We start from the raw sequence: 27,649 nt of genomic DNA, 5'->3' as shown, positions 1-27,649 counted from the left end.
GTAACCCGACCGCCCTATTAGCATTCGCAGGAAAGGAAGCAAATAAGGCGGGACTTCCGGTGTGACGTGTGCGGCCCTCATGGAGAGGGAGGAAGAAGCGACGGCGGTGCCAATAGACGCGATCAGTAAGCTGCGTATTACTGGTGTCTGGACTTTCCTATTGTCCGTAAGTAAGGGAAGGGGGGGGGGAGTCGTCTGGTGTAATAACAAGCGTCAGGTGCTGGTCACTACCGAGCGTTTGACACGTCACGGCGGCTCGCCTTCTCCTGGTGACGCGGAATCGGCGTTGCTAAGGTGGCGTCAGGACTGGTTGACGTCATCTTCCCACGGCGCTGACGTCAGTCAGTCCACGTGCTTCAGTGTCAGTGATTGTTGGTAAATGTGGGTCCCAGTAACAGAGCCTGCGGAATGAGGGCAGGGACAGGAGCAAAAACCCCTTCACCAGCTGAAGCAACCATGAGTTGTAAGAATGCCATGAAATGTTTAGAAAAAACACTGTTTCGGCCGCAACTGGAGTATTGTGTCCAGTTCTGGGCACCGCACTTTAGGAAAGATGTGACGGCCTTAGAGAAATAATGCAGAAGAGATTTACTAGAATGATTCCAGGGATGAGGGACTTCAGTTACACGGATAGAGTGGAGAAGCTGATTCTATTTACATCTATGATTCTATTTACATGGGTAAGATGGGTATAGAGGGATATGGGCCAAGTGCAGGCAATTGGGACTAGCTTAAACTGGGCGACATGGACATGTTGGGCCGAAGGGCCTGTTTCCATGTTGTAACTTCTATGATTCTATGTTCTCCTTGGGTAGTAGTAAGTGACAGTATAGTTAGGGGCACAGATACTGTTCTCTGCAGCCAGGAGCATAAGTCCCGAAGGCTGTGTTGGCTACCTGGTACCAGGGTGAAGGACACCTCTCTCAGGCTGGAGAGGAACTTGGAGGGAGAGGATCCAGTTGTTGTGGTCCACGTAGGTACCGACGACATAGGTAAGACTAAGAAAGAGGTTCTGCTGAGAGTATGAGCAGCTAGGGACTAAATTTAAAAACAGAACCACAAAGGTAATAATCTCTGGATTATTACCTGAGCCATGAGCAAATTGGCATAGGGTAAATAAGATCAGAGAGATGAATGCGTGGCTCGAAGATTGGAGTGGGGGAAGTGGGTTTTGATTCATGGGGCACTGGCACCAGAACTGGGGAAAGAGAGTGCTATTCTTTCAGGATGGGCTTCACCTGAACCATGCTGGGACCAGTGTTCTGGTGAATTGAATAACTAGGGCTGTAGATAGGCCTTTAAACTAAATGGGGGGGTGGGGGGAAACTTAGAATGTTGAAGACAAAGGACAAGGAAGTAGTACAGGGAAGAGATAGGGGTAATGATAACCAGAGTGTGACAGGAAGGGACAGAGTGAACAAACATAAGAGTGCAGCCACAAATGGGGTCAGTAGGAAAAAATGGTAAAAAGACAAAATTAAAGATTGTTTATCTGTGCGCCGCATTCATAATAAGATAGATGAATTGACTGCACAAATAGAAACAAATAGGTATAATCTCGTTGCCATTACAGAGACATGTTGCGAAGGTGACCAAGGTTGGGAACTGAATATTCAGGGGTATCTGACATTGCGGAAGGATAGGAAGAAAGGAAAAGGTGGTGGGGTAGCTCTGTTAATAAAGAAGGAAATTAGTACAATAGTGAGAAATGATCTTGCCTCAGAAGATCAAGATGTAGAATCAATTTGGGTGGAGGTAAGAAATAGCAAGGGTAAGCAGTCACTGGTGGGAGTAATCTATAGGTCCCCTAACAGTAGCTACACTGTAAGGCAAAATATAAATCAAGAAATAATGGAGGCTTGTAAAAAAGGTAATGCAATAATCATGAGTGATTTTAACTTTCATGTAGATTGGACAAATCAAATTGGCAAAAGTAGCCCTGAGCATGAGTTCATAGAGTGTATTTGGGAGTGTTTCTTAGAACAATATGTTCTGTAACCAACAAGGAACTAGCCATTTTCGATCTGGTAATGGGTAGTGAGACAGGATTAATTAATGGCCTCAAAGTAAAGGATCCCTTAGGAAACAGTGATCATAATATGCTAGAATTTCAACTACTGTATTAAACTTAAATAAGGGCAATTACATTGGCATGAGGTCAGAGTTGGCTAAATTGGACTGGGAAAACAGATTAGAAGGTATGACGGATAAGCAGTGGCAGACCTTTAAAAAGATATTTTATGACTCTCAACAAAAATATATCCCAGTAAGGAGGAAAGACTCCATGAGGTGGGTGAACCAACCATGGCTAACTAAGGAAATTAAGAATGGTATCAAGTTAAAAGAAAAGGCATACAACATGGCAAAGATTAGTAGTAAGCCCGAAGATTGGGAAAACTTTAGAAACCAGCAAAGGAGGACTAAAAGAATAATAAAGAGGGAGAAAATAGATTTATGAGAGTAAACTAGCAAGAAATATAAAAACTGACAGAGCTTTTACAAGTATATAAAAAGGAAGAGAGTAGCTAAAGTAAGTATAGGTCCCTTATTGCATGAGACTGAGGAAATAATAATGGAAAACAAGGAAATTGCAGAGGCATTGAACAGATATTTTGTATCTGTCTTCACAGTAGAAGACACTAAAAGCATACCAATAATAGTAGATAATCAAGGGGCAAAGGGGAGGGAGGAACTAAAAACAATCACTATAACTAGAGGAAAAATTACTAGGCAAACTAATGGGTCTGCAGGCCGACAAGTCCCCTGGACCCAATGGCTTGGATCCGAGGGTCTTAAAAGAAGTGGCTGCAGAGATAGTGGATGCATTGGTTGTAATCTTCCAAAATTCACTCGTTTCTGGAAAGTTACCAGTGGATTGGAAAACCGCACATGCAACGCCCCTATTCAAGAAAGGAGGGAGACAGAAAGCTGGTAACTATAGGCCAATTAACCTAATATCTGTCATTGGGAAAATGCTAGAATCAATTGTTAAGGAAGTCGTAGCAGGACATTTAGAGACTCATAATACAATCAAAGAGAGTCAACATGGTTTTATGAAAGGGAAATCATGTTTGACAAATTTATTAGAGTTCTTTGAGGAAGTAACAAGCAGGGTGGATATGGGGAACCAGTGGATGTAGTGTATTTGGATTTCCAAAAGGCATTTGATAAGGTGCCACACAAAAGGTTGCTGCACAAGGTAAGTGCTCATGGTGTTGGGGGTAATACATTAGCATGGATAGAGGATTGTCTATCGAACAGAAAACAGAGAGTTGGGATAAAGGGGTCATTTTCAGGCTGGCAATCTGTAAGTAGTGGGGTGCTGCAGGGATCAGTGCTGGCGCCTCAACTATTTATAATCTATATCAATGACTTGGATGAAGGAAGTGAGTGTACAGTGGCCAAATTTGCTGATGATACAAAGATAGGTAGAAAAGTAAGTTGTGAGGTGGAGACAAAGTGTCTGCAAAGGGATATAGACAGGTTGGGTATATGGATAGGTTGACACTCCAGTGCAGTTTCTGAGGGAGTGCTGCATTGTCGGAGGTACCGTCTTTCGGATGAGGTGTTAAACTGAGGCACCGTCTGCCCTCTCAAGTGGAAGTAAAAGATCCATGGCACTATTTGAAGAAGAGCAGGCTATTCTCCCTGGTGTCCTGGCCAATATTTATCCCTCAACCAACATCACTAAAACAAATTATCCGGTAATTATCGCATTGCTGTTGTGGGACCTTGCTGTGTGCAAATTGGCTGCCATGTTTCCTACATTACAAAAGTGACTACACTTCAAAAACTACTTCATTGGCTGTAAAACGCTTTGGCACATCCTGAGGTCGTAAAAGGCACGATAAAAATGCAAGTCCTTTCTTTCCTTAAGATATCACTTGCCCTGTTGGCAGCTTTGCCCATTTGTTTTGAACACTGCTCTGATGATCAGCAGTAAAGTTGTTGAACATACGAATTAAGAGCAGGAGTAGGCCATTCGGCCCCTCAAGCCTGCTCTGCCATATTCAGTGACTCTGCCTCCACCGCTCTCTGGGGAAGGGAGTTCTACAGACTCACGACCCTCTGAGAGAAAACATTTCTCCTCACCTCCGTCTTAAATGGGAGACCCCTTATTTTTAAACTGTGTCCCCTAGTTCCAGTCTCTCCCACAAGGGGAAACATCCTCTCAGCATCTACCCCTTCAAGTCCCCTCAGGATCTTATATATTTCAATAAGATCACCTCTCATTCTTCTAAACTCCAGTGTATACAGGCCCAACTTGTCCAAGCTGTCCTCATAAGATAACCCCCTCATCCCAGGAACCAGTCGAATGAATCTTCTCTGAACCACCTCTAAAGTAGTTATGTCCTTTCTTAAATATGGAGACCAAAACTGCACACAGTATTCTAGATGTGGTCTCACCAATGCCCTGTACAACTGTAGCAAAACATCTCTACTTTTATATTCCATTCCCTCACATTAAATGACAACATTCCATTTGCCTTCCTAATCACTTGCTGTACCTGCATACTAACTTTTTGTGATTCATGTACTAGGACACCCAGATCCCTCTGTACCTCAGAGTTCTGCAATCTCTCTCCATTTAAATAATATACTGCTTCTCTATTCCTCCTTCCAAAGTGGACAAGTTCACATTTTCCCACACTATACTCCATCTTCCAAATTTTTGCCCACTCACTTAACCTATCTATATCCCTTTGCAGACTCCTTATGTCCTCTTCACAACTTACTTTCCTACCTACCTTTGTGCCATCAGCAAATTTAGCAACCATACATTCGGTCCCTTCATCCAAGTCATTGATATAGATTGTAAATAGTTGAGGCCCAAGCACTGATCCCTGTGGCACTCCACTCATTACATCTTGCCAATCTGAAAATGTCCCATTTATGCTTACTCTCTGTTTCCTGTTAGCTAACCAATCCTTTATCCATGCTAATATGTTACCCCGTTCATCATGAGCTATTATTTTGTGTAGTAGCCTTTGATGTGGCACCTTGTCAAATGCCTTCTGGAAATCGAAGTACACTACCTCCACAGGATCCCCTTTATCCACATTGCTTGTTACTTCCTCAAAGAACTCTAATAAATTAGTCAAACATGATTTCCCTTTCACAAAGCTGTGTTGACTCTGCCTGATTGCATTGAGATTTTCTAAGCTATAACCTCCTTAATAATAGATTCTAGCATTTTCCCTATGACAGATGTTAAGCTGACTGGCCTGTCGTTTCCTGCTTTCTGTCTCCCTCCTTTCTTGAATAGAAGATTTACATTCATTATTTTCCAATTTGATGGGACCCTTCCAGGATCTAGGGAATTTTGGAAAATTGATACCAATGCATCTACTATCTCTGCAGCCACTTCTTTTAAGACCCTAGGATGAAGTCCTTTGGGACCTGGGGACTTGTCAGCTTTTAGTTCTAATAATTTTTTCAGACCCCTTTCCCTGGTGATTGTAAATGTTTTAAGTTCCTCCCTCCCTTTTACCTCTTGATTCACAATTATTTCTGGCATGTTATTTGTATCCTCTACAGTGAGGATGGACGCAAAATATCTGTTCAATTCATCCGCTATTTCCTTGTTCTGCATTATTAGTTCCCCAGACTCTCTCTTTAGAGGACCAATGCTCACTTTACTTACTCTTTTCCTTTTACCTGTAGAAACTCTTACTATCTGTTTTTATATTTCTAGCTAGCTTTCTCTCGTACTCTAATTTCTCCCTCCTTATTATTCTTTTCGTCATTCTTTGCTGTTTTTTATATGCCGTCCAACCTTCTGACCTGCCATTAATCTTTGCGGAATTGTATGCTTTTTCTTTCAATTTGATACTATCTTTAACTTCCTTAGTTAGCCACGGATGGTATGTCCTTCCCCTAGAGTCTTTCTTTCTCACTGGAATGTATCTTTGCTGAGTGTTATGAAATATCTCATTAAATGTCTGCCACTGCATCTCTACTGACAAATCCCTTAACCTAAGTTCTCAGTTCACTTTAGCCAGCTATGTCTTTATGCCCTCATAATTGCCTTTATTTAAGTTTAAAACACTAGTCTTAGACCTACTCTTCTCTCCCTCAAACTGAATGTGAAATTCAATCATATTGTGATCACTGCTACCTAGAGGCTCCTTGACAATGAGGTCATTAATTAATCCTGTCTCATTACACATTACCAGATCTAGAATAGCCTGCTCTCTGGTTGGCTCTAGAACATGCTGCTCTAAGAAACTGTCCCGAAAGCAGTCTATGAACTCATCTTCCAGCCTACCTTTGACAAGATTCTTCCAATCTATATGTAGATTAAAATCACCCATGATTATCGCCGTTCCTTTCTCACAAGCCCCCATTATTTCTTCCTGTATACTCTGTCCTACAGCGTGGTTACTGTTGTGGGAGTAGTTTATAGACCCCCTAAGTGACTTTTAGCCTTTACTATTTCTTATCTCTACCCAAAATGATTCTACATCTTGGTCTGTAGAACAAAGCCATTTCTTTCTATTATACTCATGTCATCCTTAATTAACAGAGCTACCCCTTCACCTTTTCCTCGCTTCCTGTCCTTCTGAAATGTCAAGTACCCTTGAATATTCAGTTTCCAGCCTTTGTCATCTTGCAGCCATGTCTCTGTAATGGCTATTGTATATATTTATTTCTATTTGAGCTGCCATGTTGTTACGAATGCTACGCGCATTCAGATCCAAAGCCTTTAGTGCTGTCTTTTTACTATTTTTGCAACCTCTAGCCTTGTCAGCTGGCGCACTCTTAAGTTTACATGCTCTGTCCCTTCCTGCCACTCTGATTATTATTTCCATTAATGTTACCATGCTCTCTTGCCTTGTCTTCTTTCTTTAATTTAATTTATCACATCTTCCCTTACTTGATCCATCGCCCCCATATCTAGTTATGCAATTCATCACAACCAGCACGGTTCGGATGAAGGCCGTCCCAGCTCCCACTTTCCCCAGTACTGGTGCCAGTGCCTCATGGATCGAAACCCATTTCTCCCACACCAATCTTTGAGCCACGAATTTAACTCTCCAATCTTATTTACCCTATGCCAATTTTCTCATGGCTCAGGTAATCCAGAGATTATTACCTTCAAGGTTCTGCTTTTTAATTTAGCCCCTAGCTGCTCATACTCCTGAAGCAGAACCTCTTCCCTCATCCTACCTAAGCCGTTGGTACCTACATAGACCACAACAACTGGATCCTCCCCCTCCCACTTCAAGTTCCTCTCCAGATGTCCCGAACCCTGACAACACAGCCTTCTGGACTCTCGTTCTGCAGAGAAATGTGTCTATCCCCCTGACTACACTGTCCCTTACTATCACTACATTCCTAACTCCCCCCTCTTGAATGGCTTCCTGTACCGTGGTGCCACGGTCAGTTTGCTCATCCACCCTGCAGCCACCACTTTCGCCTCTACAGGCTGCAAGCATCTCAAACCTGTTGGACAATTGCAAAGGCAGAGGCTCCTCCACTTCTACCTTCTCGATCCCCTTACCTGCCTCGCTCGCAGTCACACCCTGCTGTCTCTGAACACTGACCAATTTAGACGACCTTATCCAAAGGGGTTTGACCGCCTCCTGGAACCGAGTGTCCAGTTATCTTTCCCCTTCCCTGATGTGTCGCAGTGTCTGCAGTCAACCTCCAGTTCGATGACTCTGAGCCGTAGCTCCTCAAGCCGCAGACACTTACTGCGGTCGCGTTTGCCCTGGATCATACTGGCGTCCAGGAGCTCCCACATTCTGCAGTTGCTACACATCACCTGCCCTGCCATCTTCGTTATGTGTTAATTAATTTATTATTTTTCTTAATTTAATTTATAATTTATAAATCTACTACTCCCAATAAACTTTACAACTGCTAGTAAACCTTCTACTACTAAAACCTTACAATTACTAAGTTGCACTAGTTTTGAAAGTTAAACGAGTCAAATAGTCACTAACCAATCACTTACGTTTTTCCCTGTGTTGTCACACTTGATTTTTCTCAGAACGTGGTGGGTGGGTTCTGACTGGCAGCGACTGAACTCCTGCTTTCTCCGCGCTGTTTATATCCCCACTCTGGTTTGGATCTTTCCCGCCACTCGCCGACTGAACTCCTGCTTTCTCCGCACTGTTTATATCCCCACTCTGGTCTCGCTCTTTCCCGCCACTCGCCGACTGAACTCCTGCTTTCTCCGCACTGTTTATATCCCCACTCTGGTCTCGCTCTTTCCCGCCACTCGCCAACTGAACTCCTGCTTTCTCCGCGCTGTTTATATCCCCGCTCTGGTCTCGCTCTTTCCCGCCGCTCACCAACTGAACAAGGATCACAAACTCTTGTTTAGTAGTGGTCCTTGATACCAAAGTGAGATTATTGTATGTAAGCATGTTACCCACCCTGCCTGCTTTCTGTGGAGGAAGATGTAGCAGGAAATGGAACTGCCCTGTATTAGTCCTATGGTAGCCTCAAATTTTTAGCATTGGTGTGAAGCAGTTATGGCTTTGCAATGATGCTAAACTTGTAAAATGTAAATCACTTGTCAAAGTCATAACTGACTCTGAACTGAAGTGAAATGAGACATCCTCCTCTAGGGAATCTTGTTTCTGTATGCTCTGGTGTCAGCACAGTCCCCAAGTCTGGACTCTGGCTTTAATTACACGATAACTGCAGTCCAGTGTGACACAAAACTGCTACTTGGGTTTGTGGCTAACAAGCATTTCGTGAAATTTATATGCTTTATAGGTGAGAACTGGAACTATAATCCATGCATTCTGATTTATGAATCATTTACACTGAGAATTAAGTCCCTGAAATTAGAGCCCCCAGCATCATTGAATTACCCTATTATTGAATCTTATTTTAAAATCCATCCCACTGATGGGCATTCTGTTTAAAACAATTGAACACAAAAATGTACATTTTGCATGGATATTTTTAATTCAGGATGGGAGTTTGGTAGGTGGTGGGGGATGGCCAGGTGGGTTGAACATTATGATCTGTAAACCTTCACTGACTCTCAAACTCCGTACCTTTGCAATCTTCGCATTCTATTCAATCTCCTCAAATACTCTCCATCAAAAAGGCCGTCTACTTTCACATTTGTAACACCACTTACCTCTGCCCCGCCTCAACTATTTTCCATAAAAATCCTCATCCATGCCTTTATCACCTCCAGACTCGACTATTCCAATACTCTCATGGTTTGCCTACCATTCTTCAACCTTCGTAAACCTCAGCTCATCCAAAACTCTGCTACCCATAACCGCACTAAGTCCCACTCATCCATCACCACTGTCCTTGCTGACCTACATTGACTGCTGGTCCCCCAATGTCTCATGCTTAAAGTTCTCATGCTTGTGACTATATCTGTTCACAGCTTTGCCCCTCCCTATCTCCGTAAATTCCTTCAGCCCGACAAACTTCCCGACAAACTTTCCGTTCCCCTGATTCTGGCCTTTTGTACACATGCCCCCCCCCCCCCCGCTGCTGCCAACGTGCACCCAACCATTGGCGGTCGTGTCTTCAGCCGTCCAGGTCCCACGCTCTGGAATTCCCTCCCTAAACCACTCTACCACCTCTTCCTTTCAGCCCCTCCCCAAAACGTTCGTCTTTGATCAAGCTTTTCTTAATACCTCTGTGAAGCGCCTTTGGACAACTTTCCATATTAAAAGCATTATATAAATGCAAATTGCTACTGTGCTGGAAAAGCTTAGTAGTATGTTTGTCTCGCAGCACAAACATTCTGAACTCTTGATTTTTTTTTGAGTGATCATGTTAAAATAAGGATTGAGATAGAATCATAGAAAGGTTACAGCATGGAAGGAGGCTATTCGGCCCATCGAGTCCGCGCCGGCTCTATGCAAGAGCAATCCAGCTAGTCCCACTCCCCTGCCCTATCCCCATAGCCTGCAAATTTTTTACTTTCAAGTACTTATCCAGTTCCCTTTTGAATCTGCCTCCACCACCCCCTCGGCCAGATCCTAACCATTTGCTGTGTAAAACAAAAAGTTATTTCCTCATGTCACCTTTTGGCTCTTTTGCCAATCACCTTAAATCTATGCCCTCTGTTTCTGGACCCTTCTGCCAATGGGAACAGTTTCTCTCTATCTACTCTGTCCAGACCCTTCATGATTTTGAATACCTCTATCAAATCTCCTCTCAACCTTCTCTGTTCCAAGGAGAACAATCCCAGCTTCTCCAGTCTATCCATGTAACTAAAGCCCCTCAACCCTGGAATCATTCTCGTAAATCTCTTCTGTACCCTCTCTAAGGCCTTCACATCTTTCCTAAAGTGCGGTGCCCAGAACTGGACACAATACTCCAGTTGTGGCCGAACCAATGTTTTATAAAGGTTCATCATGACTTCCTTACTTTTGTACTCTATGCCACTATTTATAAATCCCAGGATCCTGTATGCTTTTTTAACCGCTTTCTCAACCTGCCCTGCCACCTTCAACGATTTGTGCACATATATCCCCAGATCTCTCTGTTCCTCTACCCCTTTTAGAATTGTGCCCTCTTGTTTATATTGCCTCTCCTCGTCCTTCCCACCGAAATGTATCACTTTGCATTTTTCTGCGTTAAATTTCATCTGCCACGTGTCCGCCCATGCCACCAGCCTGTCTATATCCTTTTGAAGTCTATCACTATCCTCCTCACTGTTCACTATCCTTCCAAGTTTTGTGTCATCTGTAAATTTTGAAATTGTGCCCTGTACACCCAAGTCCAAGTCATTAATATACATCTAGAAAAGCAGTGGTCCTAGCACCGACCCCTGGGAAACACCACTGTACACCCCTCCCTCCAGTCCGAAAAACAACCGTTCATCTCTGTTTCCTGTCACTTAGCCAATTCTGTATCCGTGCTGCTGCTGCCACCTTTATTCCATGGGCTGCAATCTTGATGACAAGCCTACCATGTGGTACTTCATCAAACGCCTTTTGAAAGTCCATATACACCATATCAACCTCATTGCCCTCATCTACCCTCTCTGTTACCTCATCAAAAAACATCAGGTTAGTTAAACATGATTTGCCTTTAACAAATCCATGCTGGCTTTCCCTAATCAATCCACACTCATCCAAGTGACTGTTAATTCTGTCCCGGATTATAGTTTCTAAAAGTTTTCCCACCACTGAGGTTCTGTCAGTCAAAGCAATCATTTTGTAATTAAGTCTGCTGGGAGATGCTACTGCACATTCCTCGAGCATGCAGTCTGATACCACTTACACAACTATATTTGGTGTTACAGTTTGGGCTATTGACATTGCTTTTTATTTGTGCCTTCTGTAAACGCCAGCTTCTATAGAAGTTAAGCTTGACATAATGCACAAAATGTCTAGGATAGTGAGCTGCAGGTTGAACAGTGAGCCCTTTTTTACCATTCGGGGGACTATTATTAATCTTATTAAGAAGTATTTTTAAAATGATAATCTGTGGCTGAAGAACACATGGTCGCGCCAGTGTATTTGGCAGAAAATTCATGTTTGTTTTTATAAAAAGGCCTCTGGAGAATCCGAGATATTGGGCAGCATTTTAGCACCCACTATCGGGTGCGTTCCTGGCAGGGGGGCCCCGAACCCGTGCACTTCCGGGTTCCCCGCTGACGCGCCGGCGTGCGCGCGCAGCCCCCGCTGGTGGGAATCCCGCAGGCAATTAAAGCCAGCGGGATGCCACTTGAAGGTATTTATTTGGCTTGTTCAGGTCATTAACTGACCTGATTAAGGGATTATGTGAGGAGGGGTGGGATTTTAGAGCAAACTGGAACTGTTTCCCACACTGGGGGAAACACTCCCAGTTCAAATGGACCTGTTGCAGCCATCAGCCTGTGGCAGCTGCAAAGGTCCATTTGACAGGTGTGGGGGGGAGACCCTCACTCATTGCAGGAGGCCACTCTGTCACTTGGGACAAAGTTTGGCCTCCACCACCCTCCTCCTGACAATCAAAGTCACCAACTTGTACACTTACCCCGGTGTCCAGACACATGTACCTACCTTGCGGACCCCCTCAGGTGTACATCTTCCGGATGGGGGCCGCCGTAGCTGCAGTCATGACCTCCTCGGAGGGCGAACAGCATCACCAGCCTCGCCATCCACGCCATCCACCTCTGACACGTGGAGCTCCACAACAGAGTGCTGACACACATCCACCTGCACAGCAGGAGGGAGGGCTACCGCAGAGAGAGATGCGTCGCAGAGGGCACTACCCTCGCCACAGGGTGTACAGACCGAGGCTCAGCTTCATGGACCTCTCTGAGCAGCAGTGCACACGGAGGCTCAGAGTCACTCGACATGTAGTCGTGGACATCTGCAGCCTCCTTCATGCCAAGCTACTCCTGGCTGGCCCGAGCACCATCTTCTTACCTGTCGCTGTCAAAGTCACCACTGCCCTCAACAACCTCTCCTCCGCATCCTTCCAGGGTGCAACCGGGGACATCACCAACGTCTCTCAGCCGTCTGCACAAAAGAGCTCTGCAAATACACCTACACTCACTCTGCAGTGACACAATGGGTGGCATCAGTTGTGGGTCTTCATAGTGATCCTCAGGAGAGGGCATTATTGCACAGACCAGACAAGATTCGCGAAGACATGGCAGTAGTGGTGCCAATATAATATGTAATGTGAGTTGGTCAGAAATTCAATATAAGTAACAACCATGACAAACCCTCAAACACCCTTGTGCATCCCCTTCATGCTCACGACACGTTTGCCTTACGCTGCCTACTGCACATAAGTGATGCATGCCCTGTGGTTGCAGCACAGGTAGTGGCAGGTTGAGTGAGGCTGACCGTGAAAGAGATGCACGAGAGGGTAAGTACGAGATAGAGCCATGAGATTGTATGAGGATTGGGTTGAGTGGTAGTGGCGGGATGAGTACTGGCGAGGTGAGTAGGTGCAGGTAAGATGAGGATGAGGTTTGAGTGGGTGTGAGGGGTGATGTGACAGAGTAGTGTTGGCAGTGCAGAAGGAGATGTGGGGTGGGGGCGGTGATGTGGCAGATGGAGTGTAGGGGAATGAGTAAGTGTACTCACTTTGGCTGACCTACTGCGGTCATTGGAACGCCTCCTGCACTGTGTGCAGGTAGGCGATATGTTGGTGGTGCTGGTGACCTCCTCTGCCACCTCGAGCCAGGCCTTCCTGGTGGCAGAGGCAGGCCGCTTCCTCCCGCCCGCCGGGGGGAAGATCTCTGTCCTCCCCCTCCTCCTCACCCCATGTATTGATACCTGGAGTGAGGCATCATTAAACTGGGAGCAGCCTTCCCCCTGGGCTGCTCCATGCTGTAATTTTTTCTGTTTGTTGCAGCGTCAGTCAGTGGAGGACTGCCCCTTTAAATAGAGCTCCTCCAGCTGACAGATCTTACTGCGCAGTGGGGAACCCGGAGGAGCAGGTAAGTGGATCCAATTATGCTACGATCGCGCGGGGAGCTGACTGATTTCGCCGGGCGCGTTATCCACGCGCCCGATAGCCCCCCCCCCCCCAGCCAAGAACCCACAGCCCTGGTAACATCGGGCCCATTGTGAGCAGTTTTATCCAATATGCCCTGTGCCCAATGCTGGTTGACCATGGGGTTGCTCTCTCCAGTTTAATTGTCCCAGTGAAAGGTGAAGTTAAAGAAATAGATCACATTATTAATGAGTGAAAACTACTACTACAGATTACAGAAAACAGGAGAGTTCATTTTAATAATTTATTACTTATTTACTTGGGGACCTTCAAGAGCCATAAATATAGAACATTACACTAATGGACTCTAAATGAGACATGAGTTATGTCTGTTATATTGGTAGTCAGTTATTTAGTTCAACTGCTGATGTCAGCACTTTTTTTTTGTCTTGTCTTGTTTGAGTGGACTTAAAATGAGACACTGGGCAATGCTGCAAATAGAGTTGCTGAAGGAGCTTTTAAATTTGTGCCTGCGATTTGGCTGACACTGGCAAGGCTGCATTTATTGCCCATCCCCAATTTTCCTGACAAGGTGGTGATGGTGGCGGCCTTCTCCTTGTAGTGCTTGTGTCAGTGGTTCTCTCACAATGGTGTTGGGTCGAGAATTCTAGGATATTGACCCAGCAATAATGAAGGAACAATGATATATGTCGAATTTAGAAAGGTGTGTGACTTGGAAGTGATGATGTTCCCATGACATTGTTGCTGTTGAGCCTCTCGGAGGTAGAGGTCACACAGGGAGTGAGTTGCTGCAGTGCATTCTGTAGATCGTATATACTGCAGCCACAGTGCGCTGGTGGTGAAAGGTGGATACAGAGTCCAGTGACAGGAGTACCAATCAAACTGCTCTGTCCAGAATGGTGTTCAACTTCTTGAGTTTTGCACCTGCTTCCAATCAAATGAATGGTAAGTATTCCATCACAATCTTGACTTGTAGGTGGTGAAGAGGCTTTGAGGAGTCGGGAGGTGAGTCACTTGTTGCAGATTACCCAGCCGCTGCCCTGTTCTTGTAGCCATGCTATTGATATGACTGGTCCAGTTCAGCTTCTGATCAGTGATGATCCCCAAGATGTTGATATTGGGGACTCAGTAATGATGGTGTCATTGAATGTCAAGAGGAGATGGCTGGGATTTCTGTTGTTTGAGATGGTCATTACCTGCCATTTATATGGCATGAACGTTACCTGCCACTTGCCTTGTTTGTCCTCCCTAAATTCTGTACCTAACACGTCACCAGATTGAATTCCATTTGCCACTTTTCTGCCCACCTGACCAGTTCATTGATATCTTCCTGTAGTCTACAACTTTCCTCCTCACTATCAACCACACGGCTAATTTTTGTATCATCTGCAAACTTCTTAATCATGCCCCCTACATTTAAATCTAAATCATTAAAATATACTACAAAAAGCAAGGGACCTAGTACTGAGCCTTGCAGAACCCACTGGAAACAATATTTCAGTCACAAAAACTCCCATCGACCATTACACTTTGCTTCCTGCCACTGAGCCAATTTTAGATCCAACTTGCCACTTTCCCTTGGATCCCATGGGCTTGTACTTTTTTGACCAGTCTGCCATGAGGGATCTTGTCAAAAGCCTTGCTAAAATCCATGTAGACTACATCAAATGGGCTTCCCTCATCGACCCTCCTCATTACCTCCTCAAAAAAAATTCAATCGACATGAGTATTAACAAAGTAGCAACACAGTTGGGTAGTTGAAGGCAAAAAGAAATTTGTACAAAGTATAAAGCGGTCGATTTTACGATTTAACATTTCCGGTGCAGGGCCCTGCACGATGGGAATGCACATTGGGAAGTTGGGTGTGAAAGTCATTGTGCCCAATTTGTGGCCCTTGTTGCACAAAGCCATGTGCCGAGAAGACCACGTTGCAAAATCCACCCCAAGAACTTTTAATTGAGAGCAATTAAGTAAAAACGTAGAGAGATTTATATTACAAGTCTTTTTTTTTTAAAGTGATCTTAGTTATTTTGTAAATCTGCTCTTCATTGTTTTTTGTGTTACAGGTTCAGTGGTCAGAGCCATGGCTGATTGGGCTGCTAGCTTTTCATGCTCTATGCTTCCTACTTACCTTGACAACAATTAAATTCTACAGACTGCAGATTGCCCATTTTCTTTTTATGCGTAAGTTGCTTTTATGTTTGTATTGGTGTGAAAAATGTAAGATTGTAGAAGTATTGGGTATTCAGTCAGGGCGTAGGGCCTCATACATCGCTTGTGATGAAGCTGTGATTGAGATGGATTGTGTACATATTTGTTGCATATAATTCTGTTTATACTTTTTCATATATTTTTAAACGAGTCCAAAAATGACTTCAAGGATTCGTAGTTCTAGGATGCCCTGATTAACCTATATTGACACCAGAACACTTAATAGGCCAAATTATTATTTTCTGTGTAGAATATCAATATATTTAGAAATACTTAATCTTCATTTTTTAAATTATACCATCTGACAGAAATGTAAATCAGTTAAACACAATTTTAGATTGCACAGCAGAGGATGTCCAAAATCGGAATCTGTCTTGCATGACTGGAGACTGTGGCCGTGTTACCCGTTGGTGCTAGTTTGCTTTTCAAAACGCCTCTGTCCCTTCCTCACTGTTCTGGCTTGGATCATGGTTTACTCACGGTTCCATCTGTCAGAGGGCTTCTGCACAACCCTAGTCTCTCCCTATTTCACTCTAAATAAATTGCAGAGCACCTGGCAAAGCATTTTTTTTTTACCTTACTGACCATGAGTGGGGAAGTGTGGCTGTGACTCGTGCCGAGGTGATACCTGGAGAACATCAGTTAAAGTTCTTACAAGAGAAAATACCTTAGTTTCTCTATCACTCGTTCATTGAAAGCAACTGGCCACAAAATGTTGGAAAAGCTTTCAGATTTTACTGAAGTACTGCAAGTCTGTTATGTAACTAAACAAATGTCAGCTACAAAATTGAGCTTCAGTGTGAGTAATGTTCCTCCATCTCCAATAGCATATTCTTGTTACTTCTGTGCTTGAGTTAGTAGTACCCATGCTATCTAGTGTATAACATTTAATGTTTCTATATCATGACACCTTCATCCACCATAACTGGGGTGCAAAACTACTATCTTGCAAAAATGAGGTAGATTTGCATGTAGGACAAACAAAATGTTTTGTTTAATTCATGTGAATTAGGGAAACACTGAAAATAGTGTTGCAGACCAAACTGCTCAACCTCTTTTAAACTTTTGTAAACAATTTTACAACACCAAGTTATAGTCCAGCAATTTTATTTTAAATTCACAAGCTTTCGGAGATTTTCTCCTTCCTCAGGCAAATGTTTCAAGATCTCCTTGAAGCCTACGCATTTATACATAAATGCGTAGGCTTCAAGGAGATCTTGAAACATTTGCCTGAGGAAGGAGAAAATCTCCGAAAGCTTGTGAATTTAAAATAAAATTGCTGGACTATAACTTGGTGTTGTAAAATTGTTTACAATTGTCAACCCCAGTCCATCACCGGCATCTCCACATCTTTTAAACTTTGCAGTAACAGGCACAAAGTTTGTAGTAACGCTTGGCATTGCAGTATGATTATTGCCACTAGAGGACAGTATCGTGCTTTGTAAATCTATTGTAGTAGACATGGAAGTACTACACAGCTACAAATAACCTGTTAAACAGTGGAAAGATGTTACAAGGCAGTAACTTTATTGAAAAGTGAAACCTAAGCAATTTATCCAACTGATCCTCAATTTCTTGTCTTTAATTCACACTTACATTTTAATATTTAGTACAATGATCAGTGTTTTGAAGAAATAGAGCCAGTGTCATTGAAGCTGGGTGAATCATAGAATGGTTACAGCATGGAAGGAAGACATTCGGTCCATAGAGTCCGTGCCGGCTCTTTGCAAGTGCAATCCTGCTGGTCCCACTCCTCTGCCCTATCCCATGGCCCTGCAATTTTTTTCCCCTTCAAGTACTTATCCAGTTCCCTTTTGAAAGCCACGATTGAATCTGCCTCCATCACTCTCTCAGGCAGTGCATTCCAGATCAAGAAAAGTTTTTCCTCGTGTCATCTTTGGTTCGTTTTCCAATCATCTTAAATCTATGTCCTCTGGTTGTTGACCCTTCAGCCAATGGGAACAGTTTCTCTCTGGCTACTCTGTCTGGACCCTTCATGATTTTGAATACCTCTATCAAATCTCCTCTCAACCTTCTCTGCTCTAAGGAGAACAACCCCAGCATTTCAGTCTATCCGCGTAGCTGAAGTCCTTCATCCCTGGAATCGTTCTAGTAAGTCTCTTCTGCACACTCTCCAAGGCCTTCACAACTTTCCTAAAGTGCGGTGCTCAGAACTGGACACAATACTCCAGTTGTGGCCGAACCATTGCTTTGTTGTTCATCATAACCTCCTTGCTTTTGTACTCTATGCCTCTATTTATAAATAGCCCATGATCCCGTATGCTTTCTGAACCTATCCTGCCACCTTCAACGATTTCTGCACATATACCCCCAGATCTCTCTGTTCCTGCACCTGTATCTTTCAGCTTATATTGCTTCTCATCGTTCTTCCTACCAAAATATATCACTTCACACTTTTCTGCATTAAATTTCATCTGCCACGTGTCCACCCATTCCACCAGCCTGTCTATGTCCTCTTGAAGTCTATCACTATCCTCCTCACTGTTCACTACCCTTCCAAGTTTTGTGTCACCTGCAAATTTTGAAATTGTGCCCTGTACACCCAGGTCCAAGTCATTAATATATATCAAGAAAAGCAGTGGTTCCAGCACTGACCCCTGGGGAACACCACTGTATACCCTCCTCCAGTCCGAAAAACAACTGTTCACCACTACTGTTTGTTTCCTGTTACTTAGCCAACTTCGTATCCATGCTGCCATTGGTCCTTTTATTCCATGGGCTTCAATCTTGATGAAGACAAGCCTATTGTGCGGCACTTTATCAAACGCCTTTTGTAAGTCCATATACACCACATCAACCCTCTCTGTTACCGCATCAATAAACTCAATCAAGTTAGTTAAACATGATTTGTCTTTAACAAATCCATGCTGGCTTTCCTTAATTAATCCACACTTGTCCAAGTGACAGTTAATTTTGTCCCGGATTATCGTTTCTAAAAGTTTCCCCTCTACCGAGTTAAACTGACTGGCCTGTAGTTGCTGGGTTTAGCCTTACACCCTTTTTTGAACAATGGTGCAACATTTGCAGTTTTCCATTCCTCTGGCACCATCCCCATATCTAAGGATGATTGAAAGATTATGACCAGTACCTCTGCAATTTCCACCCTTACTTCCCTCAGCGACCTAGGATGCATCCCATCTGGATCGGGTGATTTATCTACTTTAAGTATAGCCAGCCTTTCTAGTACCTCCTCTTTATCAATTTTTAGCCCATCCAGTATTTCAACTACCTTCTCTCTTACTGTGATTTTGGCAGCATCTTCTTCCTTGATAAAGACAGATGCAAAGTACCCATTTAGTACCTCAGCCATGCCCTCTGCTCCAAGTGTAGATCTCCTTTTTGGTCCCTAATCGGTCCCACCCCTCCTCCTACTACCCGTGGAGGGAATCCTAATTAATTGTGGTATTAGCCACCAGCTGTCCACATCTTAATTGCTATGTACATACATGGAATCTACGGACCCAAACGCAGACAAACATTTGGTATTGCTAAACAAAATGTATTTTAATACCTATTTACAGTATTCATGGTTCATTATGGAATGATCTAAGGCTGTGAGACATCTGATAGATTTTTATGATCTGTTGCATGTTCCCACTGGCCTCACAATGTTCTGCAACCTTGTGATGTTTTTGTTGTCATGACTCACTTCCTTTTCACCTTTAAAATCCCCATCCCTTCAGCATTCAACAACTGTCTCTGTCATATGCCTTGGGATAGTCATAGATCCCTAGTTTGTTGCAGTTTAATTCTCAATTTTTATTCAGTATGCTTATGTAGTTAATTGTTAACTTTTTTTTAAACTTTATGCCTTTTTATAAGGCTGTTTTTTGGGAACCCACCAGAAAATATGTTGAAGTAAATTAATTACAGAGATTATGTTTTGCGGTACATGGACTTTCAATTCAACAGGGAACTATAAGCAGTGCATGTTATGTGAGATGTAGTGAGGAGTTTGTTGCATAATTATTGCTGAGTCATTTCCTTTGGTCAAACTCTTTTTTTACAATTGTAAACAATTTTACAACACCAAGTTATAGTCCAGCAATTTTATTTTAAATTCACAAGCTTTCGGAGACTTCCTCCTTCCTCAGGTAAATGTTCAGGAGCTCCTGAACATTTACCTGAGGAAGGAGGAAGTCTCCGAAAGCTTGTGAATTTAAAATAAAATTGCTGGACTATAACTTGGTGTTGTAAAATTGTTTACAATTGTCAACCCCAGTCCATCACCGGCATCTCCACATCTTTTTTTACAGCCAAATATGCAGCCACTGTGAATCTTAACTATTGGTATACAAATTAAAAACAATATATTGTAATACTGTAAACAGATGTATAAAATGTTGTGTAGAGAGAGTCTGTGATGATGTTGGTGGTTGAGTGGATTCATCTTTGAGTTTCAATCCAGCCTAGAATCTGCTATCTCAGAGCCTCATATGGGATGCTTTATTTCAGTGATATCCAAACTTTTATCTTAGCCGACTACTTAGTTATTCACATATAAATAATTATGACATAAAATACCAATTTCAAGGAACATTTTAATGAATTTAACACCACTTTGGCCACTCATTTAAAAACTGTTAGAATTAAACTAAAGCCATTGGTTTTATTTTTCTTTAATACTTACTAATCAAAGTGTACAGCTGCACCTTAACTACAGTGAAACATGACACTGCTTATCTTCATCCAACTTGTCTATGCTGAGAGCCATGTTGGAACTAACGATGGACATTCTCTGCTGTAGAGGAACACCGTAAATTCCTGTGACACTTAGTTATTGAAGCACTTATTCAGAGCAATAAAGAAAATGTGCTAACACTTGAATTTTTATTCCTACTTAAAAAAAATTATAAAGCTGACCTTTAGTTGTCAATGATGGAGTACAAGCTTAGAGCTCATGGTGCAGGTGTTCTGGTTTCTGAGGTAATTTTATTTTAAATTAAAAATTAACATTATGTAATTTAATATTGATGTGAATGTGTGAGACCTTTTAGACTGAGAATGGAGATTGCATTTAGGTGTCATGTTACAATGACAGTGGGTTTGATGAAAGATAACAGTGCAGAGCTGCTTGCAAAAACAGAGATAATATGGGAGGTGCAGCAGTAAGGTGATACCATGGTCGTTGGTGGTTCAGTCATCTATAACCATGGCTGATGGTTCCCATGGGCCATGGGTCATAGGTTTGACACCTGATCTACAGGTTGTTTTTTTTAGGCTCTTTGATTGCAATAAGTGGTATTTGCTGATATTGTCATCAGATGAATGGTATGATACCATTGTTTCAGTAATTAGTTTCAGAGGCCATTTTATTGAGACAGATGAACAATTTAGTCATTTTGTTTTTAAAAAGTACTTTCTCTTTAAGGTTGCATTCATCAAGGTGAGCTGAATATGCGATTGCAGTTTTCATGCTAGCCTTTGCCCTAATTCAGTTAAAGTATAGAGTAGTATTAAATTACTTGTCTGACCCAGATTCCGTTTTATTGTTGGCTTTTGCATCTCGGCACCGAGTTGCAGTGTTTGATTTAAATGATAATTCACGCTTTTGATCAGTCTGAAGTAAACAATGATACTGTATATAACTCAGAAATCCTGTTGTGAATTGTCTGCAAATGCATTTTACTTGTCTCCACCATTAAATATAGATAGCATTGCTAGGATTAAGAGAACTGTATTTGTTTTATTCCAAAACTTGAAATTAGAGAATATTGGGACAATCACACTTCATCTGTCACATTTCAAAGTGTCCAAAGTATAGAAAATGAAAAAGAAGGGCTATCATCACATGCCAGTTTCTTCTGACCTGGAACTGGAAGTTTACAAGCACCCGTCAGTCTGCAAACCTCCTTCACTATCAGTAGTTAACTTCTAATTGACCTCACATTTACAACAATTAGATTTTTGTGGCCTTAAAGGATACAGATCTAGTTAAAGATAGCTGCGCCTTAGCAGCAGAATACTATATTGCACATAATATGGTATAAAAGCTCCTATCATTTGAGTTCTGCATGTGTTTAAGTATGTGAATAAAATAAACATCCACCATGTAGACCCATGGCCTGACAACTCAAGTAGACTATTACTGTACAGTTGTTCTCACTGACTTAGAAGTTTTGGCTGGTTAACTGGATGGAAATTAGGACTATATCCTGTAAAACAAAGTATCTAACCCAGATTACACTAAAACACCCTCTTTCTTTTTGAAGGAAAAAAATGCGATACATTACAAGTAAAATTTTGTGGTCTCTATCTGCTCAGGAAATCGACCACATTGAGTAGATTGGGCTGTGCTTGAGTCCAAACAATGTCTTGTTCCTAGAAATTGTTTGAATCCAGTTCAGACTGGTAAGATTAAAGTCTCTTTTCTCTCTAATAGTTGGAAGCGTCCTGCATGAAATGAGGGTGGTTGTCTTTCTCCATTGGCAATCAGTAGCACAAAGCTGCCCATAATTTGGTTCTGAATTGGGCCTGACATGGACCACAAGGATGGCTCGTGTGGAAAATCCTGTACTTGTATAGTTAGACTTTTAGAGGATATTGTTAAGATTTGTTGGGATGCAAGTTCGATGCAATGTTGCTGACATCACTCTGCTTCTAACCTGTTAATTGCCTTGCCTGACCTGAGATGGATTATTTTTACTACTCAGCACTGACAGGATATCATTCACCTTGGCCACACACTAACTAAAGCTGCATTTACACTATAATCGCAGTGTCATTACAAAGCAGAACAGCTTTGCACTAATGCTAAGTGTAGTCACAGTCTTAAGCAGTGGGAAAAAAAAATCCGTCATGGCAGAATTAGTATTATGCGGCCAGTTTTAGGGAAAATTAAAGTAAACTTACATAATGTACATGCATTAAATTCCATAATTACCCTGATCCCCAACCCTCTTCCATGATTTTCATCCCTCCCCCCCCCCCCCCCCCAAAAAAAAAATGTTGGGAATAAAGTGAAAATTTTCCTGAAGTTACCTTTCATCCTACATTTCCTCATGCACAAGATGGTGAAACAGAACAGCTGAGTTGAGGTTACTGATGGGTTTACACTTAACAGCTGTAACTGAAGCCAAGGCCCAGAACAGTAAGTTCTATTCTGGTTTTGTACTAATGGTTTGAGTTTACATTTGCAATGTGAAGCTATAATGCCTTCAATATTAACTTCACACCAGTATAATAGTGGTGTAAGGGACAGGGAGTAGATTATGTAAAGATTTTTTTAAAAAACTGCAAATGCTGAAAACCTGAATAATTTTAAATTAATTGAATTATTTGAATGTTGAAATATCAAAATTGCTCATAATAACAAGTTGGTCATACAGTGAAATAAAACAAAGTTCAATTTAGCAGTTAAATGTGCATCCCTATTTCATTTGTATCACCTTACTGTTTTCTCTTTATTGCAGTTGTGTTGGTATACTGTGCAGAATACATTAACGAAATGGCAGCAATGAACTGGAGGTAAAGGAAATGGAAATCTTTTGTAATGTTAAAACTATTAAAATGTAAACTCCATAAGCAACATCTTGTGTCAATATTATTGTATTCATTTCTCACATTTAGACACTTTAGATATGCATATCAAAAAGTCACATAGTTTGCCATAGTATAAATCAAATCCAATGTGTCAATCAAGTAGTGTATTGATTAGCTCTGTCCTACAGCTGCATAAGGGCTCATGGGTTTGGGGGTAATATGCTAGCATGGATAGAGGATTGGTTAACAGACAGAAAACCGAGAGTAGGGATAAACGGATCATTTTCAGGTTGGCAGGATGTAACTAATGGGGTGCTTGGTCAGTGCTTGGACCTCTTCTATTTACAATCTATAATAATGACTTGGATGAAGGGACCAAGTGTAATGTATCCAAGTTTGCTAGTATCCAAGTTAGGTGGGAAAGTAAGCTGCGAGGAGGACACACAGAATCTGCAAAGGGATATAGACAGGTTAAGTGAGTGGATAAGAAGATGGCAGATGGAGTATAATGTGGGGAAATGTGAGGTTATTCACTTTGGTAGGAAGAATAGAAAAACAGAATATTTTTGAAATGATGAGTAACTATTAAATGTTGGTGTTCAGAGAGATTTGGCTGTCCTCATACAAGAAACACAAAAAGTTAGCATGCAGGTGCAGCAAGCAATTAGGAAGTCAAATGGCATGTTGGCCTTTATTGTAAGGGGGTTGGAGTACAAGAGTAAGGAAGTCTTGCTGCAATTGTGCAGGGCTTTGGTGAGACTACACCTGGAGTACTGTGTACACTTTTGGCCTCCTTATCTAAGGAAGGATACACTTGCCTCAGATGCAGTGCAATGAAGAGTCACTAGATTGATTCCTGGGATGAGAGAGTTATCCTATGAGAAGAGATTGAGTAGAATGGGCCTATACTCTCTGGAGTTTAGAAGAATGAGAGGTGATCTCATTGAAACATACAAGATTCAGAGGGGACTTGACAGGGTAGATGCTGAGAGGCTGTTTCCTCGGCTAGAGAGTCTAGAACCAGGGGGCATAGTCTCAGGATAAGAGGTCGGGCATTAAGACTGAGATGAGGAGGAATTTCTTCACTCGGAGGGTTGTGAATCTTTGGAATTTTCTACCCCAGAGGGCTGTGAATGCTGAGTTGTTGAATATGTTCATGGCTGAGATCGATAGATTTTTGGACTCTAAGGGAACCAAGGGATATGGGGATCGTGCGAGAAAGTGGAGTTGAGGTCAAAGATCAGCCATGATCTTATTGAGCAGGCTGGAGGGCCTACTCCTGCTCTTCTTTCTTCTGTTTATATAATATTGAATGGTTTGAACGCTGTGAATCATTGTAATATGCAGTAAATTATCTATACTGTTTAATCTGTATTGAATCAGAAAAGGAGATGTTGCTGCACGACCGGTGTATGCTAAAACTACTGGTCCCAACTCCATTTTCACTGCATCTCCTTTTTTATGTCCCTTCTTACGGAGTCCCTAGTTGCTACTTCAGCCTAACCCCACTAACTACTGTTCACTGAATGATTTAGGTATAGGGCTGGGGAAGCGGTGTCCAAACTTGCAGATGATTCTAAAATAGGAGGCATGGTAAATAATTCTGAGGACAAAGAAAGCTGCATGGGGATATTGATAAATGGTGGAATGGGCAAGAAAGTGGCAGATGGAATTGAATGTCAATGAATCTGAGGCGGTACATTTTGGTTTTTAAAAAAAAGTTGTAATTGTACTTCGGGAGGAAGCTGGATGATGTCGAAGAGAAGATGGATTTGGAGGTTCAGGTAAAAAGACATTAAAGGAACCATTTCTAGTGAATAAGGCCATTTAAAAAAGCTAATGGAATACTGGATTTTATGGCAAGTGATTTAGAATATACAAGTCAATATGCAGTGGCGAATCTATATAAAGCCTTAAGATCACAGCTGGAGTACTGTTTGCAGTTTTGGGTTCCACACTAAAGGAAAGATGTTGAGGCAATAGAGAGGATACACCACAGATTTACTAGGATACTGCCTGATCAGAGAAAATACAAATCAGTAAAGACATGCAAACTTGGAGCTGTTTTCGTTAGAACAGAGCAGTTTAGGGATGACTTGATACAGATGTTTAAACATTATGAAGGATTGGGACAGAGTTAATAGAAAGAAACTGCTTCCAATGATTGACAGGTCTAGACTGAGGGGACATGGATATAAGATTAAATGTAAGAGATTTAGGACAGCGAGCAAGAAAATCTTTTTGCACAGAGGGATGTGAGGCTGTGGAATGTAGTGATTGAAGCAGAGACCATGTCAACCATGGCAACATTTAAGAATAGGTTAGATAGGTGACTGAATGAAAGGGGAATAAAGATATGAGGGGACATGGGATTAGGACTACTGCTCGTGTGGGGAATGAACACCTACATAGACTGGTTGGACCGAACTGCCAGTTTCTGAACTGTAATTCTAAACTGTTACTTGTAAGCAGCTCAACTGGAATCTAGTACTGACTAATTTGGAATTATTTTAATTTTTCTTTTAATAGTATTATTAGAACTTTTATCCAAGGACAATTGTTGTTCTGAATATTGCCATTTTAATTTAATAGCATATATTAACTGAAGATTTTTATTTAATCTTGTAATATTGCTCTTTTGGAAAAAATATAGCTGCAAACACTAAATATTTATAATTTATTTCAAGTATTTACTTTGTTCTTCAGGCTTTGGCTGTTGTTCTTGTTCCTTTTGTAGTTTAAAATAGTAGTTTAATATAGTAAACTTTCTTGTATTTCTGGACTTTAGTAAAAAGCTCAGATTGCAAAAACTACATCTTACATTTTTTTTTCAGATTATTTTCCATGTATCAGTACTTCGACTCCAATGGGATGTTCATTTCACTCGTCTTTTCAACTCCACTTCTACTGAACACAATGATCATTGTGGTATGAGTTCATTTCCACCTGTTTTAGTGCTTCCAGTTGCCCAAGAATTTGCATCATTTTTTCCACAATGTAACCATTTGCTGTTATTTTCTTAGATTGTGTGGGTATACAGAACATTGGCAGAAATGACAGAACTAAAGTCGCTGAAGCAGAAAAGGAAAGCAAAGAAGGAAACGGGAAAGAAAACTGCATAATAAGACTCTCTTTTACTGTTTTCTTTTAAAGTCCTGTGTATAAAACCTCTCAATCATCTGGGGTTGTGTTTTTTTTCCATTTTCTAATGTTTGTAAAAAACCAGCTTGAATACAAAGCAGGGAACTCTGCTTTAGACCCATGCTGACTTTTTCACTAACATTAGTGAACGGAGGAAAATATATCCTTTGGTGTTATATACCTCTCTCCAGTGCTTTCTCAGCACAGAATGTTCTTTTCCATTAAATATTGGGTGACGACTGGATAACTAACAGGATCAGTTATCTGACAAAATTGGACTTGGTTGCTCAGAACACGAAGACCTGCAGTAAATTTTAGTTTTTAGCACTGCCAGTGCAGAGCTTCATGTGGTCAGGGTGCATACCACTAAAACTAATGACTAGAAACTAGTGAGTGGCACTTGCCTAAATTCCTGATAAGCACCCTCAACATGTGAAGCTTTTCAGTAGAAGACAAATAAATTACCTTTTTGGATAATTTCCACAGAAGTCCAGAATCACCCTGTAGCTTCATGAGTGCAACAGTGCATAATTCACACAATGCTGAATTCCTCGTTTTGAACATGGTCTTGAGTTGGTGCACAATACATACTGCACTGTGGGATTTTGTATCTGTTGTAATCAGCAGTGTCTTTATCACTCTTGTCCTTATCTGTAATAAGGGATTTTATACAAAGATATCTGATCCTGGAAATGTGAGTTCAGCAGGAGATGGAACATTCCTTAGAGTGTGTGTGTTGGTGGGTGGGTGTGTTATTTAACTCATAGCACATGGCAACTGGGTAACTTTGACTCAAAAGATCTGTAAAATGTGGTAGGCCACTTGCCCATGTCCTTCCTAGAGGTGCATAGCAAAAAAAACACTCGTTTGGAGCAGTGTGAGAAGGAAAATGGCCCCGAATATCCACGTAGGTGCGTCCCTCGAACTGGATGCTCCCACATGGATCCTCTAGCAATGAACCCACCAGAGAATACAGGTGAAGATTACAGCATTAAAATATCAATAGTGGGTGCCAAAAAAATTGAAACATTTTCTAAGTCTTTGGGGATTCAGGCCTGAACCCTGGTTTGAATGGGCAAGTGGGTCCCACTTACATTGGCCAATTTCTTGACATACTCTACGTACCACCGCCCGGCAGAATTCCAGGCCAAGGACAAGGAGATTCACGTCCTGGGAGCCTCCTTCTTCAGCCGCACTGCGGACAACTTTCTTTGGGATGGAAATTCTATCCAGGCCAAACAAATCCCCATGAGAACTGATGGAAACAGCCAGGACCTGGCCTGTCTGGTTTCTGGCCTAATCTCTGGCCCCATTGCCGAACTCCCGCCAGACATACCGTATGCTGGAAAGGCCACAGATTTTCAGCTTCATTATATCTTGATTAAAAATATTTGTAACTATA

At 42.0% G+C, this 27,649-nt stretch overlaps 1 protein-coding gene across 1 annotated transcript; it reads left to right on the top strand.

Annotated features, from left to right (window-relative positions):
• Positions 1 to 43: 43 nt before the first annotated feature.
• On the top strand, positions 44 to 27,649 carry tmem18 (transmembrane protein 18). Its single transcript, XM_067984199.1, has 5 exons — positions 44 to 166; positions 15,459 to 15,576; positions 23,037 to 23,091; positions 25,941 to 26,034; positions 26,130 to 27,649. Exons 1-5 carry the CDS (start codon positions 80 to 82, stop codon positions 26,226 to 26,228), a joined length of 453 nt encoding a protein of 150 aa, XP_067840300.1. The 5' UTR covers positions 44 to 79; the 3' UTR covers positions 26,229 to 27,649.

This window comes from Heptranchias perlo, chromosome 5, assembly GCF_035084215.1.
Source record: "Heptranchias perlo isolate sHepPer1 chromosome 5, sHepPer1.hap1, whole genome shotgun sequence".
NCBI classification, from domain to species: domain Eukaryota; kingdom Metazoa; phylum Chordata; class Chondrichthyes; order Hexanchiformes; family Hexanchidae; genus Heptranchias; species Heptranchias perlo.
Note: the sequence above shows the minus strand (reverse complement) of the source record. Positions and strands in the feature narration are given on the sequence as shown.